The sequence below is a fragment of the Periplaneta americana genome, chromosome 2, assembly GCF_040183065.1.
Source record: "Periplaneta americana isolate PAMFEO1 chromosome 2, P.americana_PAMFEO1_priV1, whole genome shotgun sequence".
NCBI classification, from domain to species: Eukaryota; Metazoa; Arthropoda; class Insecta; order Blattodea; family Blattidae; genus Periplaneta; species Periplaneta americana.
In genome coordinates this window covers 26,880,029-26,898,740 of record NC_091118.1, presented here as the reverse complement: position 1 = coordinate 26,898,740, position 18,712 = coordinate 26,880,029, and the positions used below count along the sequence as shown (strand labels likewise).

The 18,712-nt window shown below is 36.2% G+C and overlaps 1 protein-coding gene across 1 annotated transcript in view; it reads left to right on the top strand.

The window, feature by feature from the left end:
* LOC138691168 (tonsoku-like protein) overlaps positions 1–18,712 on the top strand; it is a 52,229-nt gene that overhangs the window by 7,740 nt on the left and 25,777 nt on the right. Inside the window, exons 7-15 of the mRNA XM_069812938.1 lie at positions 1,346–1,460; positions 3,006–3,157; positions 4,676–4,822; positions 7,029–7,215; positions 9,361–9,477; positions 10,386–10,546; positions 12,237–12,473; positions 14,077–14,197; positions 16,404–16,708. Coding sequence (XP_069669039.1) covers positions 1,346–1,460; positions 3,006–3,157; positions 4,676–4,822; positions 7,029–7,215; positions 9,361–9,477; positions 10,386–10,546; positions 12,237–12,473; positions 14,077–14,197; positions 16,404–16,708 — 1,542 coding nt within the window. The remainder of the gene's footprint in view (positions 1–1,345; positions 1,461–3,005; positions 3,158–4,675; positions 4,823–7,028; positions 7,216–9,360; positions 9,478–10,385; positions 10,547–12,236; positions 12,474–14,076; positions 14,198–16,403; positions 16,709–18,712) is intronic.

Here is an 18,712-nt window from a genome sequence, read left to right as displayed (position 1 = left end):
TTTACAAATTTCTGATTACTAATCTAGTAATTTTTTGTTCGAAAGTTGACTCCCTGAAGTTACTAGATAAATATAGCAGAGGAGAATTTTAATAGGTATGTATTACATAAATATTAATTTTACTTTCAAATCCATTTTTTCATAAGTTTATTTTTCTTGATTCAGCACCAACTTTTCTATGCCAAATATTAATCAATCTAGATGAAATTTTTACTGCAAGTATTTATGAGGTAGCTGCATGTTTCTATACATTTATTTTGTAAGAAATGCTGCTAATTTATTTTATTAATATTTTTTTCATAAAATTTTTTGAAAGTAAATAAATGAGATATTTCATGAAATGAATGCATAGAAATGTTTTTATATATTTTGTGAATGTAAACAAAAAAAAATAAAGCTTAAAAATTGAAATCTTCTACTAAAAACTTGAGTTTGAAAATCTTTCTAAAAATAGAAAAAAAAAAGATAAAATAAAAAACCAAAAACACTTAGGAGTTCAAAATTTGGATTTTGTTAGTCCTTTACACACTAAACATGCTTTCAAAATTTGGTTGAAAAAATGATCAGGAAAAAAGTTGTCATTTATTTATAGGTTGCACCATGGAAAGGTGAGGATGGGATTTTGAGTAGGAGAGGTTATGGAATGCACTTCACTAGTGCTTGCAACCCTTGCAATAAAATGTGTTGTTTCCTATGGCTTGATGGATTTTACTCCTCCTTCGGGCATCCCAATATAGTCCTGCAATGTTATTGTTTCGTTGGAGGATGGAATTTAATCCTTGGCAGGATAGGAGCTGCTCAGCATCTGTTTTCGATCTAGGTTGTTTTCAAATGGTGCATTCTTCAAACTCATAGACCTTAATACGTGTGAGATGAACAGCGAGGCAATCATGTTCTGTCTTCAATCTGAATGTAGCTACCACCCTCTTCCTTGGTCTATTCTTATTCAGGTTCCAAAGTTTTTCAATATCTTCCCACTTTTTTCCTTTTGATCATTCGAATGTTCCTTTCCTGTTGACTTCTAAGGTCTCTTTAGAAATGAATCTCTTGAAAGAGTTTACAGAGAATGATATTTTACCTATAGTTTTTTTGTGCCTTTCTTGGTTAATTTGTCAGTATTCTCATTTCCTTCCACTCCTACATGAAAATGTAAAAAGTGTGAAATAGGTAAATTGTGAATTATCATTATTTACACCTGAGCTCTTCAATTATTGCTATCGTTTTTGATATTCCAAAACTTTTTTCCAATAGTAGTAGTAGATATAAGCTGGACTTATATTAAAAATAAAATAAAAATGAAAAATTGTAAATATTTCGCTTGAGATGAATCTGTATGTGTTCGCAGGTGTTATTCAGTCTACCAGACTTCCATGGAGCAAAACAAGCATTACGTCGTGCTTATAAGCTGAATACTCCAATGGAAACTGACCGGGAATCTATAACAAAAAACCTGAAATTAGGTAAGAGAAACTTTCTAAAATAACTGAGGTGCACTTTTAACTGAATGGGTCATTTTTCACCCTAGAACGAATCAGAGAAATCTATGGCAAAAAGTAAAAAATAAATGGTGAACTTGTAAAACTAAAATATTCCAGAAAGATTGGAAAAAACGTGTGAGGGAACATATATATATATAATTGAAGACAGTGTATTATATTTTGGTATTTAATATTTAAATTCATCCTTACATAACCTAAAATTTACATACCAAGAATAAAGACGTTTCTTGCAATGCAGAGAATTTCATAAATTCTCTGTCACATTTTTGTTCACTTGAAGACAGGGATAGAACCAAAATTCTAAACGTGAAAGTATTTTATCAGCAATGGAAGAGCCAAAGATACTACTTTTCTGAAAACTGCACTAGTGCTGTCTCCCTCATTCAGACGGAAATTAACTGTACTAAACACAATGAATAATAAATTATATACAAAGCTAGAAAGTATACTACGTAGTTGTGCTATGGGTAGATGTGATAGAAATAAGAAACATGCGACCTGTCTGATCTTACCCATCTGCTCTTATGATGGAACCTGTAAATAATTCCAAAACGTTGGAAATGTCAAGTTCAGGACACGGTAGAATACCTAAAAGCCTAATTTTTAGGTTATTTTCAGAAGTCCAAGATGTATGGTTAAACTTACAGCATAAGTATATACTCGTGGATTAGTGGAGACGAAATAGTAGCCAAGGAATATGATCAAGTGATTTAAGAGGCGAAATTTTAATATAAAACCCTAAAAGGAAAATAATATACAGGAAAATAGTTATTTATTCTGGTATGGAAAATACACGCATTTAATGTGAGCTTCAGGTTAACTTCAACAAAATTGGAATGGGTTTTAACTGTAATTTGGGGCGAATTTAGACAAAACAGTGGTCGAATTAATGTTTTATCAGCCACAATAAAAAAAAAAAAAAACAATCTGTAAGATATGTGGGAATGATCAAGAAGCTATTTTCGATGAAGATGCACCAAAAGAAATTTCTTTTCCTCTAATTTTATGAAGCAATGTTGTAATCTGTAATCTTGTCAAATTTGTCAACAATTGACAGTCACTTCGTAAGTTTTAAAAATATTTAATAAACAAAATTTATTGAACTTATCACTTGTCTCTGATTTTGTTGTCAACAATTGACAGTCACTTCGCAAGTTAAAAAAAAAAAAAAGTAATAAACAAGATTTATTGAACTTGTCACTTGTCTCTGATTTTGTTATCAACAATTGACAGTCACTTCGCAATTTTAAAAAAAATGCAATAAACAAAATTTATTGAACTTGTCACTTGTCTCTGATTTTGTTGCAACTTTGTCACTAATGAAAGTAGTCATTTTAAGAAATACATAGGCTTCAGGTCACTTCATTATCTGTGTTAAAGAGTTGGAATTAAATAAAAGCAGTAGTATTTTTGAGGCTGTGTTCAGGTTTGTAGGGATTGTCTTTAGAATGCTACTTGTGTGACTTTCTTTGAAAAATGAAGTTGCATTGTTTGGATGTCTTGCAGCTATTGTGATGTGTGACACTGAAGATAAGCTCCTTCAAACTTCTGACACTGATCATGCTACCAAAAAGAAACTGTATGAGACTATGGGGGATGGATTCAGTGCTCTGAAGAATTACACGAAAGCGATAGAGTACTATCGTAAGATGCTAGAGGTATGAGTTTTGATCTATAGTCCATTTACAACATCATTAGAGTAGTCAAAATAAATGTTAACTGATGGGAGATAACTTTTGTATTGGCTGAGGATAGCAGAGTACATAAGATGTGATTTGCTGCACAGTAAATATGGGGGTAATTTGTTTTTGTTCTGATACTAATGAAGGCGAAATGAGTCTGAGGTTCAGTGCCGAAAGTTACCCAGCAATTCTGCTTCAAGTGGTTGAGGGAAAACCTCAGAAAAAATCCCAACCAGGTAACTTGTCCCGACCAGGATCTGAACTGGGCCCGCTCATTTCACGATCAAGAAGACTAAAGGCTGGTTTACAATAAACCGGGAATGAGAACCAGAGTGAAAACGAGAAGCAGAGAATGTGAATATGAAAATTTTTGATTCACAATAAACCGAGAACATAGACGACTATGCATATCGACATGCATGTCAATAACGATATGTAAAGTCGATATTACGCATTCTGATGTTATTTGTGTATATTTGACCAATGGCGTTCTCTCATGAGTACAAGGCAGCCAACATAAACACAGGTTAACCAACTTAAAAATTTCAGCGGTACTATAAATATGCTTACGCATCTTTATTATCACAACCTATTTTAAGTCTACTATAACGTAAAATAATTAGAAACATTTGTAATAGAACAAAAATGAACACAACAGTAGGCTAGTTATTGAATTGAAGCATGAATATGTAGTGTGTAATAGAACCAATACAGTAATAAAATATGATTCACTTACGATCGGTGTTCAAAGATGCAGCTATTGAAAGCCATGTATTCTCCTTCATTTTCTCATCTTTATACGAGGCGCGCCGCTTATCGTAAACGTAAGGATTTTCCTCAACACTCAATATTAGAATATCATCAAATAAAACTTGCTCCATGATGCACAGCACAGAACAAAATAATGCATAGGTTATGTCACGGTCTTCTTGCTACAAAATATATGACGACAAAATAGCTTTTAGATGGCAATAGAATGAATCTAGTGGCCTGTGATCAGAAACGTGAATGCCAAAGTTGAAACTTGGCCAACTCTCCGTTCCCAATCCCGGGTTCCGGCAAGCTTTTTGTTAATTGTGAATGCTCACATTTAAATGTACGCATTTTAACAATTTTACAGTTTTCGTTTTCATTTCGATTCTCGTTTCCGGTTTATTGTGAACCAGCCTTAACTGTTATTCCATAGCGGTGGGCAGCCACATGAATTACAGGTTTATTGTCATAGCAACCAAGGTTAACTTTAGAAGTAGCCAATCACTGTTTGGCACCTCTGCTCTCTTCGTCCAAGCTTGTGGGCAACGCTGCTGCATCATCGAGCTCATTTGACTTACTGACTGGCTCCTAATAGTAGCAGAAAGTTGATCAGATACAGAGCAAAATATGGGCTGCTGTATTTTATGGGAGATTTACACTTCCTTGTTGCCTTAAGAACATCGTTCATTCTTTGATCTGTAATTATTTTTGATATTGCTGAATATTTTTCTGTTTTTGCAGTCTGCAGAGATCTTGGGAGACAGTGGACAGCAGTTAGCAGCTGTATATGTGTCGTTGTCACAGACTTACAGGGACAACAAGCAGTACGACCTTGCACTAGAGTTCTTCCAGAAGGAGCTGGAGTTGTGGGAGAACAACCCAGCAGAGGTAACTTTTCATCTGCTTCGATGTATCAGTGAGGACATGGCATGTCACATTCTGTCTCTATTGCCTCTCATACACCTCCCCACAGACATGCCTATCTCAGTCTCTACCTACCTACCTACCTATTTACACATCCATGTGTATTCTCTGCCATTTATCTAATCCAGTTTATTTTTCCTAATCTACTTAATCACGTCTCTTATCTAATACATACCTATACTGATATTTTCGCACTTACGCGTTTTTCACGCACTTTTTTTTCTGGGGTCCTGCCAGAATTCCTATATATACTTTCCATGTTAATTTATTTCGTGTATACAGTGTCGTTTATTATTTTATTATGCTTATGCAATCGTATTTTAAATCTCAGGAAAAACAAACGTCATTTACATGTTCCAAATCAAACTTGCTCGAAATTAAACTTTACTGTGAAAATGTAAGAACACGAAAATACAGTGCGTATTGCGTGCACGGTGTGTGTTTGTGTGCATGCGTGTGGTTTTGTTTTTTTTTTCTCTCTTCAATGAAGATCTGACAATAAAAACAAGATAAGTCAGTTTCATAAAATATTCTGGATTGGAGTTTGAAATATATCAGCCAGCTTTTGCTCCAAGCAGCAAAGATTTCCTGCAAATAATAATCCTACATTCTTCAAGAATATATTTTATGAATTTGAGTACTGTATTATAGACTTAAAGCTGCCTTAACTATGAAGTTATGAATTTGTCTTATGAAAATATTTTACTAAAGTGATTTAACTCATTCTTGCTGAATAGTCTTCAAATGCTGTTTCAGATGGTATTAGACGTCATTTCATTTATAGTTTTTTTTTTTGTATGCGTTTTTTTCTTGAGAGCCCATAAAAATGTATAAATGAAGTTTTACTGTACGTGACTATAACTGGTTCTGTGTATAATTTACAAAGTTCAAAATTGTACAGTTTTCTCATTGGCCTTCTTGTAGAGTGGTATATAAACACATGAGAATTTTTCTACATCTTATTTCATCGGTCTTAGTAAGTGTCCATGTTTCAAAGGCGTATGTCACTACCGGTCTCATAAGTACCTTGTATATTAGCAGTTTTGTCTTTCTTGAAATTTATGCGATTTCACTAACATTAGCTTTACCATTATCAGTAGGATTTATGTTAATTGATTAAATCAACAATATCCAGTATGTATTTGGCTTCCTTGTACTACAAGAAACTACACCAGTCTGGAGAAATTCAGATGTGAAAAGGGAAGTTTTAATTTTAAAAAAATTATGGAATAGCTCGGTTCCCTAATATTCGTTGAATAACATCTAATGTATGTTTTGAGATGAAAGTATATTTTAGTACATTAATGAAAAAATTTTATTTATATATATGAACATTATATTAAGAGTAGTTCATTTCAGTAACTTAAGGCTTTGAAATTGCAGTAAGTATTGGCCTGTGATAGTTAAAATATGTTGCATAGTTTATAGATGAAAAATAACTCAAAATTTTCTTGGGCTTCCAGCCAGGTCATAAGTTGGTGATCCACTGACGCTTCGAGGATGTTCATCTTCCTCATCTTGAGGGTTAAATGATAACTAAGGGTACCCAGCTCCTTAATTTATAGTTATCATTTATATCATTTAACCCTGAAGATGAGGAAGATGAACATCCTCGAAATGTCGGTGGATCACCAACTTATGACCTGCCTGGAAGCCCGAGAAAATTTTGAGTTACCATGTCGCCAGGAAATTTTCAGTAGTTATTTCAGATGAAAAATGGTCTACATTTCGAGCTAACATCATGTCAGTACATTAATTGGCTTATGTTGTACCAGCTTTGCAGTTTGACATTAATTCCAGTTTTGTTACATTTTAACCCAAAACTTAAAAACCAGTTGTGATATGTAAAATATGATTGCAGAAATTCTCGTTAAGGTTTTTTTCTGCCTTATTTTGAATTTGCAGACAACTAGATTGTTGCATGCTTTTGTTAAGCATGTTACAATATACGTATAAAGTATTTTATTCACAATAAAACAAATTAGATATAATTAAAGCCCTTTATTTACTCTTTGATTTACATGCAGGATTTATTGTTTTAACTCTTGTCGATTCTGAGTATCTTGCTAGTGTTTCATTTTTATCCATTTGTAGGCTTACAGATAGATATTATTTGACATAAAAAATTGAAGTTTTGCCAAAAGGACTTCCATCTCTGTTTTAAACACAGGCATGCCAGACAACACGCAATATTGCAGAAGTTTTAGATCTGAACGGTGCAAGCTATGAGGAACTGCAAGAAACGTATAACAGAGCCAGAAGACTGGCCCAGGAAGCTTCCAGTCAGAAGCTGGAAGCAACAGTGCTTCGCGACTTACTGACCATTCAGAATCAGAAGGGCCATAAGATGTTAGCAGGTCAGTTTTACTGTAAGCCAAGGAATGGGAAAATTCGAATATATATGTATATATGAGTAGCTTAATGTCAAAGGCCTCTGACCTCAGATCGAAATTTAGATAGCTGTGGATTTTTATACAGTTTTTCATGCTCTTTCCAGTTATAGTGAAACCATATGCAAACTCTAACACTACATTTATAAAATACGTTAAAATATGGTGTTCACTTAAATCGGCTACAACTTGCCATTTAACCGCTCCAGTGAAGAGATTTATTAAATCTACATACTTAGACTTCAACAAACAAAATTTGATAACACAATCCCAAGGGAAAAAATGGAACCCTCTGCATCAAAATCCACAGTTAATTCCCGATTTACCACGAAAATCGTCTGTAGCTGCATTAGATTGGCAACAGGCCATGATTGTTTGGCTAAACACCTGCATAGAATTGGAATATATCAGTCCCCTAACTGCCCATTGTGCAACTCAAACCAAGAAATGGATTCGGAACACCTCAAAATCTGTGCTTCAGTGGCTGGTCATGATAATATCTTTGAAAAATATTGGAGTGCAAGAGGTCAAATGACTTTATTGTCAAACGCCTGGCATTAGAAAACAACAACATTTATAAAATAAATTGTTTTAAATATTAAAAGAACACTGTGAAACAAAAAAATGCCTCTAGATCAGAACTATGGAGACGACAGATGTCCGTCTTTGATATTAAACTACTCATATAAGCTATTTCTATGTATTTATGTACATTTTATGATAATTAGAAAGGAAAAGGGCTTCATTTAATGGAAATATCTTATTTCAAATAATACCTAATGTATTTTTAATTAATCTGCTATGAGGCATCTGAGAATATAGCACACTGAAGGCTTGAGATACAGGGTGATTCATGATTAATGCTCATAACTTTGGGTGATCCCTCATATTACTGTTATAAGAATAATAATGGTCCGATTTTCAGTGGCTGCAGAGATAGTACATTTTTTTGTATCTCAGAAGCACGCTTCAGCGAAGCATTCTTCAACTCTTGAATGTTAAACAAGCAACAACCCAATCCTCAGTATAGTAAAACCTCATAAATCCAGATCCTAATAATCTATCATTATGCCATAAAGTAAGTTCTTGTAATCCAGTTTGTTGAAGGAAGTGACAGTGAAGACATATCTGTGTACTGCGGTCGCTTGAGATATCTCCGCGAATTATTAATGGAGAAAAAAAGAACTCCACAATGTATAGATAAGTATTTTAAATCAATATCTGCAGCAAGTGTTTCGAGTGATGGACAGTCATCATCAAGCACATCATCATAATTGTCACATATGTACTGTATTACAGTAGTGGCAACAAAAAACTGGACCGACTCTTGTAGCTGATTTCAGAGCCTTGTTCACTCCAGAGCACGATAGACTGGTAACTAAGACTTTCGTGATTCGAATCCTGCCTGGGATGGAAACTTTTTTTTGTTCCTTATTCAAATTTATTCCCAATACTTTTCGATAGCAGCGATATTTTACTATTTAATTAACTTATTATTCCCAGAACATGAATTTTACCAGCAATCGAAAAGTATTGGGAATAAATTTGAATAAGGAACAAAGAAAATTTTCCTTCCCAGGCAGGATTCGAACCACGAAAGTCTTAGTTACCAGTCTGTCGTGCTCTGGAGTGAACAAGGCTCTGAAATCAGCTACAAGGGTCGGTCCGGTTTTGTTGTTGTTGTTGTTGTTATCTAATGCCGGGCTTTGGCAATGAAGCCATTAGCGTTCTTGCTCTCCAATATTTCTCTGGTCCGGTTTTTTTTGCCACTACTGTACATTGATTTACATTTTCCAGTTTTATTTTGTCACTTATACAAATAACGATAATTGTGTGACCATTCAAAATCGGACCTATATTTATAGGAACTATTCTTGCTACTGTAACCTGAGGAATAACCTCAAATTATCCATGTTAGTCACGAATCGTTCTGTATATGTAACAATTTGGGCACATCTGTAGTCTCTTTGAAAGTTCTGATGTTCTTATTGTGTATATTTCAGCTTGGAAAACTGTGATACATAAATGTCATGTCTTGTGGTTTTGCCATGCATTCCAGCTCCAAAATGTGTATTAAGTAATATACTGTGATGTCTGGCATTCTCTTTGCAGCTGAGACACAGAGAGAATTAGAACTGATTGAAGCAAACCTTGAAGAGGAGTCCAGTGGCTCTGAAGATGATGCATCATCTTACATTGGCAGTAACATCTGCCTGGAGACATACGAAGGTTCAGTATAGCAAACGATATCTGGTTGAAAATTATGATGCACTATAAAGCTGCTTTAATATTACAGTGGATTTTTTCTAATATAGTGCTTTAGATATCTTTTGGACACACCCAAAACTTTTATATGAAAAATATATTTGAAACAAAATCACAGGCGATCCAGAGTTGAAGCTCCTATATATAGGATGAATTGTAAGTAAGATCATTAATTTTAGAGGATTATTCTTCGAGATATTTGAAACAAAAAAGTTTAATACAATTTTGCTCGTTTTTGCTTCCTTTTCGAGATAAAAATTGTTTTATATCAAACATTTCGTAGCGTGTTTTGGGAAAAAACATTGATTTAATTCCCAATGTGCTCTGTTAATTTAATGTAACAGTGTATTATGATAATAAATGATTGAAAGAATTTTAGTTTTTTGCTTTAAATGTGCAGAAATTTGATCCGAACAAATGTAACATTGTAAAACTCCTTTGCATTTGTTCTGATCAAATTTCTGCACATTTAAAGTACAAAACTAAAATTCTTTCAATCATTTATTATCATAATAAATTATCCTCTTAAATTGACTGAGCATATTGGGACTCAAATCAATGTCTTTCCCAAAACACACTATGAAATATTTCATATAAAACAGTTTTTATCTCGAAAAGGAAGCAAAACTGTATTATACGTTTTTGTTTAAAATAACTCAAAGAATAACCCCCTGAAATTAAAGACATTGCTTACTGTTCACCCTGCATATGGGACCAGATTCTTATGAAATATTGATTTTGATTCAAAAGTATGAAATTTAATGAATTTTTTTATCCAAAGGAATAGTTGAATGTTTCTAACTGTTATGAAGCTAAACATGCAAATACTTAATAAGGATGATACTAGTGAAAGACATTGGTGTGTGATTCAGATTCGGAGAGTGACAACGAGGACATGGAACAACAGCCTCATGCACAGCCTAGAAGACGTCCTGCACGACTCAGGATTAAGAAGAATGAGAAGGGAGAGACTCAGCTGCACATGGCGTGCATGAACGGCAACCTGACACTTGTGAAGAAGCTCATTGAACAAGTGCGTACAGTTTGTGTCATCTTGAGCTGTTACTGTAACAGAAGATATTCCACGCTTGTCAGACACTCCATTTGCAAACACAGCTACAATCATGCATGCCACTTTTAATGAGCTCATGTTGAAACCTTCCCTCAAACTGTGCACACAGATCTCCACATTATCCCCAGCACAGACCATGTAGGCCCACAAGGTAGCAGGCTTCCGGTTGTATAGACAATCAGCATTAATATTAGTCCACCACCTCATCGCTTTTACCCCTAGAAAACACCTCTAGTACTTATTTCTGTTAGAGGCTGAGTGAAGTCCAGTGCCATAGTGCGACTGGAAGAATTATTAGATCAATTGAGAAAATCCATGACTTTTGGAAATCGAACCTTGACCTTCCATCTTAACCCCGACGCTACCGCACACAACAAAAAAAAAACAGTGAACCTGAGAGTTTATGGACGTAGAACTACGTTTGTCAGCAAGGGCGGTTCTGGACAAAATTAGCGAAATAAATGTTTTAAATTTGTTTCGTTTATTGAATCTTCTTACCCTGTCTGGTACACGTATTCACTGTTTGAGCTGATGTAGACAGTTGCAGTGACACATTAGCTGTTCTACTGCTACAGATTGCACGGAGCATGCGTGCACTATAGGAACTCTTTTTGCCATCTCTTTTACTCCCTAGCAGTGGTCTTGGGCTTGTTTGATTTGTCTTGGGATGCCCTTTTGTCCTCTTGTGCCCATCTCCACTTTCGCATTATCAATCACTCTTCTTAAAGTATCCAGCTATTTGCTGACAACATAAAGTCCAATATAGTCCACTGTAGTCTATTCAGTTTTTGTTTTTCATGAGAAATGAGGGTTATTTTGATCGGTGTTCATTACAGATGCCTGTTGCTAGTAGCCAGAGGTGGGATGTAGTCAATATATACTGCAGGGCTGTGTCTTCTGCAACTGGTACTGATGATTTTAATTTACTTCTTTTGTGGTTTATGGATGGACAGTATAGAAGAATGTGGTCCAGATCTTCATCATGATTATTACACCACAGAGAAGTAGGATTATCAGAAATGTGAAATCGGTGTAGGTACAATTGTGTGACAATGTGACCTGTTCTGGCTCTTGTTAAAAATGTTTGAACACATCTGGGCAAGTTTTTGTACATTTCCAGGTCATTTGGTTTCTTTTGTACGGACTATAAAATTTTTCACATTATCTGAACATTTGAATTTTATAAATTTTCACTACTTTCTGAAAGTTGAGAGTCCAATTTATCCCGAGTCTTTTTTTTTTTTTCGTTTGTTTAGTTCTATTTCGCCGTGCTTGATTGATCGACACCTCAAACATCCAGATCAGTTCAGATCTCATTTCATGTGCATAAAATGGTCGCCAGAACTTAGTTTTTGAGGCATGTTCTGCTCACCTATCTCACCACCTTGAGGATCCGTGCAGTTTCTTGTGAATGTATATGATTACGGGACTACTTTGTCTACATGGTGGAATACTTTTCGTTTCACTGTTTATTTGTTCAGAAGTTACAGACAACTCTAATGTAACACTTTTTTTTAGACATTGTTTTCAGGTAGTTAGTGACCTACCATGCAGAATATTTGATTCTACATTAGAATGGCTGATTCTTGTGTACAGCTGAACGTCCTAATGTGATTCCTTATTGAAGTGCATTGTAAATCTGTCAACACAGGGGCATCCTGTGAACGTCCGAGACTACTGTGGCTGGCTGCCTCTCCATGAAGCCAGCAATCACGGCCATCGCGACATCGTAGAATACCTCCTGGACAAAGGGGCGGCTGTCAATGACCGTGGGGGCTCTCAATGCGGGGGTGTCACGTCCCTTCACGACGCAGCGTCATGTGGCCATCTTGGTGTGATGGAGGTGCTGCTGGATCGCGGGGCTTCCATTCTGTGTCGTACCAATGAGGTATTGTGGCCAGGAGTCAAGTATCGTAGATTTACAACATATACAAGAGCCCATTCCAGGTAGCAAGTTTGAAAATATTTTTTATTTTTCCATCTCTTATCCTTATTTATTGCCGGGTTATCATTGTTTGTGTCAGTCGGGGTTATTTTGTTTGGAGACTTGAAAGCACATAAATGTCCTACTAATCGATTGCTAGCCGAGGAGTAGTAGTAAGTTCAGTGGTGGGGATGCCACCTTATAGCCTTTGAACCAGCTTTGGGAATGGCAATTTTGACAGATGATTCAGTTCCAAACGCAATTATAAGAACAATTTACGAATTATATAACCACAGTATTATCAAAATTACTATTGGATCAGAACATACCAAATGGAGACCGATAAACTGTCGAGTTCGTCAAGGATGCTCCCTCTCACCACTTCTATTCAATATATACATCAACTCCATCATCCGACATTGGTGACTAACAATTCATGGAAACATCCCGCTCTTCCGAAATTGTACTCTAGATACATTATTATATGCAGACGATCAGGTTCTTTTTGCTACAAATGAAGACGAGCTGCAATACTCAATATATCGTTTGAATATAATAGCACAAAATTTCAATATGAAAATTTCTCCAAACAAAACAAAAATTATAGTATTTCAAGGTAAACAGCCAGTTAGGAGTAAAATTTGCATTGGAACCCATATGTTAGAACAGGTAAACTCATTTAAATATTTAGGTTATAATTTGACATATTTACCTGTTACTGTTATATCTGAAAATATTCAACATTTTAATGGAGTCTTAAGAACCATCAACCACGAAAACCCAAAAACATACCAGGTTAAAAGCATATAAAGTTCTAGCAAGACCTGTCCTCATGTATGGTAGTGAGGCCTGGACTGTCTGAAACTCAGATGTTCAACGCCTAACAACTGCGGAAATGAGATTTCTAAGGAGTACTGCTGGCTACAGCTTGCTTGACCACAAAAGGAATGAACTAATTACAAAAGAATTGGAAATTACACCTATTTATGAACATCTCAACCACTATAGACAAAAATGGCTTAACCATGTCAATAGGATGGACCGTTCCAGACTCCCAAGACAAATTCTCCGCTACATACCACATGGAAGACGATCTTTGGGTCGCCTCTTGAAAAGATGGATGGAGACCGTAACAGGCCACTAGGCCTAATACCTGCAAGGACGATGATGATGACAAGCGCCCATATCTCTGATTGTGAGTGCTACATATACAGGAGGTATTATTTTTATTTTTTGAGGATATTGATATTGGTGTGAAATTAAAATTTTACATTATGTTTTATTTAACAATGCTCACAACTACCGAGGTTATATCAGCATTGCCGGTGTGCCAGAATTTTGTCTCGCAGGAGTTTCTTTACATGCCAGTAAATCTACTGACATGAGCCTGTTGGATTTAAGCACACTTAAATGCCATCAACAAGGGTGGGGATTGAACCCGCAACCTCCGATTATTGGAATGATTTGAAGGCTTACTGAGTGTCATTTGTAGACTATAGAGCAGTATTATGACAACATGGCTTTGCACATGTCAAATCCTTCGATAAGAAGTGTTAATTTGTTTCAGGGTGACACTCCACTAGATTGTCTGATGAAGTGGTACCAACGCTCAGGCACTAAATTCGATCCAGTGGAGCAAACTTTTTTTGAAGAAATTCAAACACGTCTAAGAACTGCACTGCAAAAAGGTTTGTTTAAATTTCAGTTTTGATCTGCAGATGACTCAGTAGTTTGTCTTCAGTTGCTTATTAACTTGACTGTCTAGTAATACTTCATTTCAACAGTTAAGCAGTGTCATGTACCATATTTATTCGCGTAATTCCCCTCCAAAATTCGGCTGGGAAAATCGAGGTGGGGGGTAATTACGCAATGGCTATAAAATGTCGGGTATAAACTGGTCATAAATAACTTCAAACATTTCATGTAGCGATAATATCTTTGAAAGATATTGGACTGCAAGAGGTCAAATGACTTTATTGTCAAATGCCTGGCATTAGAAAACAACAACAACATTTCATGTAGTGATAAAACTAATGTTTAATACTAGGCTAAATAATTGTATACAGGATGGAAATAACAAGTAATATAACTGTGCAGATTTTAACAACTTATTCCTTGGATATAACTGTGTTTGAGGTTCTGGCTAATATGTACTTACTTATCTACTTACTTACTGGCTTTTAAGCAACCCGGAGGTTCATTGCTGCCCGCCCACACATAAGCCCGCCATAGGTCTCTATCATGAGCAAGATTAATCCAGGCCCTACCAACATAACACACCTCTCTCAAATCCATTTTAAATTATCCTCCCATCTATGTCTCGGCCTCCCCAAAGGTTTTATTCCCTCCAGCCCCCCAACTAACACTCAATATGCATTTCTATGCATCTCTATATGCTGATATGTACAGTCTTAAAAAAAAAAAGTTTTATCACACAGATGCTTTATAGAAAGGAGGCAGTGCACATGATCAGACATACAACAGAACAAAACTAATTTTATTACCTCAACTAGTTGTTCTCTTGTTAACCAGGTCGCTCGTCCTCTGATCATGTGCACTGCCTCCTTTATGGAACTTACTTACTTACTGGCTTTTAGGAACCCGGAGGTTCATTGCCGCCCTCACATAAGCCTGCCATTGGTCCCTATGAGTAAGATTAATCCAACCTCTATCATCATATCCCACCTCCCTCAAATCCATTTTAATATTATCTTCCCATCTACCTCTTGGCCTCCCCAGAGGTCTTTTGCCCTCCGGCCTCCCAACTAACACTCTATATGCATTTCTGGATTCGCCCATTCGTGCTACATGTCCTGCCCATCTCAAACGTCTGGATTTTATGGTCCTAATTATGTCAGATGAAGTATACAATGCGTGCAGCTCTGTGTTGTGCAACTTTCTCCATTCTCCTGTAACTTCATCCCTCTTAGCCCCAAATATTTTCCTAAGAACCTTATTCTCAAACACCCTTAATCTCTGTTCCTCTCTCAGAGTGAGAGTCCAAGTTTCACAACCATACAGAACAACCGGTAATATAACTGTTTTATAAATTCTAACTTTCAGATTTTTTGACAGAAGACTAGATGACAAAAGCTTCTCAACCGAATAATAACAGGCATTTCCCATATTTATTCTGCATTTAATTTCCTCCCGAGTGTTATTTATGTTTGTTTCTGTTGCTCCAAGATATTTGAATTTTTCCACCTCTTCTAAGGATAAATCTCCAATTTTTATAGTTCCATTTCGTACTATATTCTGGTCACGAGACATAATCATATACTTAGTCTTTTCGGGATTTACTTCCAACCCAATTGCTTTACTTGCTTCAACTAGAATTTCCGCGTTTCCCCTAATCGTTTGTGGATTTTCTCCTAATATATTGAATAAGCAGTCGTGGACAGCCGATAAGGGGTGGTCCTCCAGCTTGCGGGTTGGGCAAAGGGCTAACAACCCATCACCGTAAAAAACAGCTTGTTATGAAACCTAACAGTAAGCCTCCTTTATGGAACTTATAAAATATCTATGCGACAAAACTTTTTTCTAAGACTGTACATTTATTATCAGGCAGTACATCTCACTTGATATGACTGTGTCAGAGGAAGAACAATTGTTTGTGTGCATCTGAAGTCTGACTAGTGTAACATGTAGCTAATCAGCGATATATGCAATGGAGGGGAAAGGAATTAGCCACCCTACTCCATTATCTCATGGGTTAGTTGCCTCATGAGTGATGCCTTATTGGTGTCACTTATGTCGTTCAAACCTGTCTTCGAACAGTTGACTAAACAACAATAATAATAATAATAATAATAATAATAATAATAATAATAATAATAATAATATCAACAACGATGTATGTGTCAGCTTTGTGACCCTTGGTTTTTTATTTTGCAGCTGGTCATCATATTACATCATCTGTTACTGAGTCGCGTAATAAAGAAAGGTCGAGATCATCAACAAGTCACCGGAGAACTCTGGATGATAGTTCAGAGGACGAGATCCCAACACCACGCCTGCGTGCAGTGAGCCCAGTGCAGGAATCTAGTGCGTCCAGTAGCCCACTTCCGTTGTACTCGCAGGACGTGGATGGGGATGACGATGATGGGTGGATTGGTAACAGACAGGCAGTGTCCCAAAATGCTGCAGACGAGTACCGTAGTGTGATGACCATGTTGCGTACAAAGGAGCATGCAAACAAGGTACCATTATGCTAGTTGATTAAGAATGTAGGGCCGGGATACAAATAATTATGGGGACATACAATAATTAATTGTGAAATGTGCTGTAATTTTTCGAGATACAGTGAAATCTCACTATAACGTATATCAGAAAATAATATTTATACTTTATTTTGAAAAGTACTTTATAATAAAAAAAAAAAAAAAAAAGGAAGTTTTATCCAAACAAATTATTTTGATTCTTCATTAGATTATACAAAGTTATTTCACAACATATCTATCTTAATTTTTCGAGACACAGTGAAATCTCACTATAATGTATATCAGAAAATAATATTTATTCTTTATTTTGAAAAGTACTTTATAATGAAAAAAGGAAGTTTTATGCAAATAAGTTATTTTGATTCTTCATTAGATAATACAAAATTATTTTACAACATATCTACCTTTCACTTATTGCGGCTGTGTTTACAGTTCATGTAACATTCAACAATCTATGGTTATATAAAACTACAACTACTGTATATACTCGAATAATCCCCGCACCCCTATTTTATGGAAAGAAATCTTGTAAAAAAAATTTTATTTCCCCCACTTTTATTACTTACTTACTGGCTTTTATGAACACGGAGGTTCATTGCCGCCCTCACATAAGCCCGCCATTGGTCCCTATCCTGAGCAAGATTATTCCAGTCTCTACCATCATATCCCACCTCCCTCAAATCTATTTTAATATCCTCCCAGCTATGTCTCGGCCTCCCTAAAGGTCTATTTCCCTCCGGTCTCCCAACTAACACACTATATGCATTTTTGGATTCGCCCATACATGCTACATGCCCTGCCCATCTCAAACATCTGGATTTAATGTTCCTAATTATGTCAGGTGAAGAATACAATGCGTGCAGTTCTGTGTAGTGTAACTTTCTCCATTCTCCTGTAACTTCATCCCTCTTAGCCCCAAAAATTTTCCTAAGAACCTTATTCCTGAACACCCTTAATCTCTGTTCCTCTCTCAAAGTGAGAGTCGAAGTTTCACAACCATACAGAACAAAAAGTAAAATTGTTACATGATGTATTATTATAGTGGTCATGTTGACATATTTCACTTGAAACGGCACAATGAAACTGTCTTTTTTTCACCTATATAATCACAAAACCTTTTTTCGATTTTCGGAAACTTGGCTTTTTCCCTCGAAATGCCTGTTCTGTTCAAGTTGCGTTTTGTTCTTACGTCAATCATGTATGCAGCTTTGATCTACTCTGTATTTCCTTCCTGCTGTTGGGTCACCATCTTGTTCCGCTTCTTCAATAATCCGGTATGCAATTTTTCTTTTGCAGTGAAAGATCTATAGCGCAAGCTTCTTGAAACCATGATTAACACTTACTGAACTGACCATACCTGACTCAACACTTCCTAGTACTAACCTACACCATCGCTTGGAACTCATGCTGTCACTTCTAGGTTTGTGGTAGTATGTGTCTAACTATGTTTCAAACTACATATTTCTCGATACAGTTCAGACAACTCATGAACAGAGATTGACAATGCAAAGTGCAAGCAGAGTTGTGTTGTTGGCTTACTGTAAATACGATGAAAGAGTAATGGAACGGAGAAAAATTCTCTCCGGTGCCGGGATTCGAACCCGGGTTTTCAGCTCTACGTGCTGATGCTTTATCCACTAAGCCACACCGGATACCCACCCCGGCATCAGACAGAATCGTTTCAGATTAAGTTCCAACTCTTGGGTTCCCTCTAGTGGCCGCCCTCTGCACTACGTCATAGATGTCTATGAACGTAGGACTGAAGTCCACACATGTGCTGAGGTGCACTCGTTATGGGTGACTAGTTGGCCGGGATCCGACGGAATAAGCGCCGTCTTATGCATATCATATATATTATTTTAATGTACCGAAGTACATATGATATTTCCATGCAGATATTCTGCATCATCATACGATCAAAGAGTAATGGAACGGAGAAAAATTCTCTCCGGCGCCGGGATTTGAACCCGGGTTTTCAGCTCT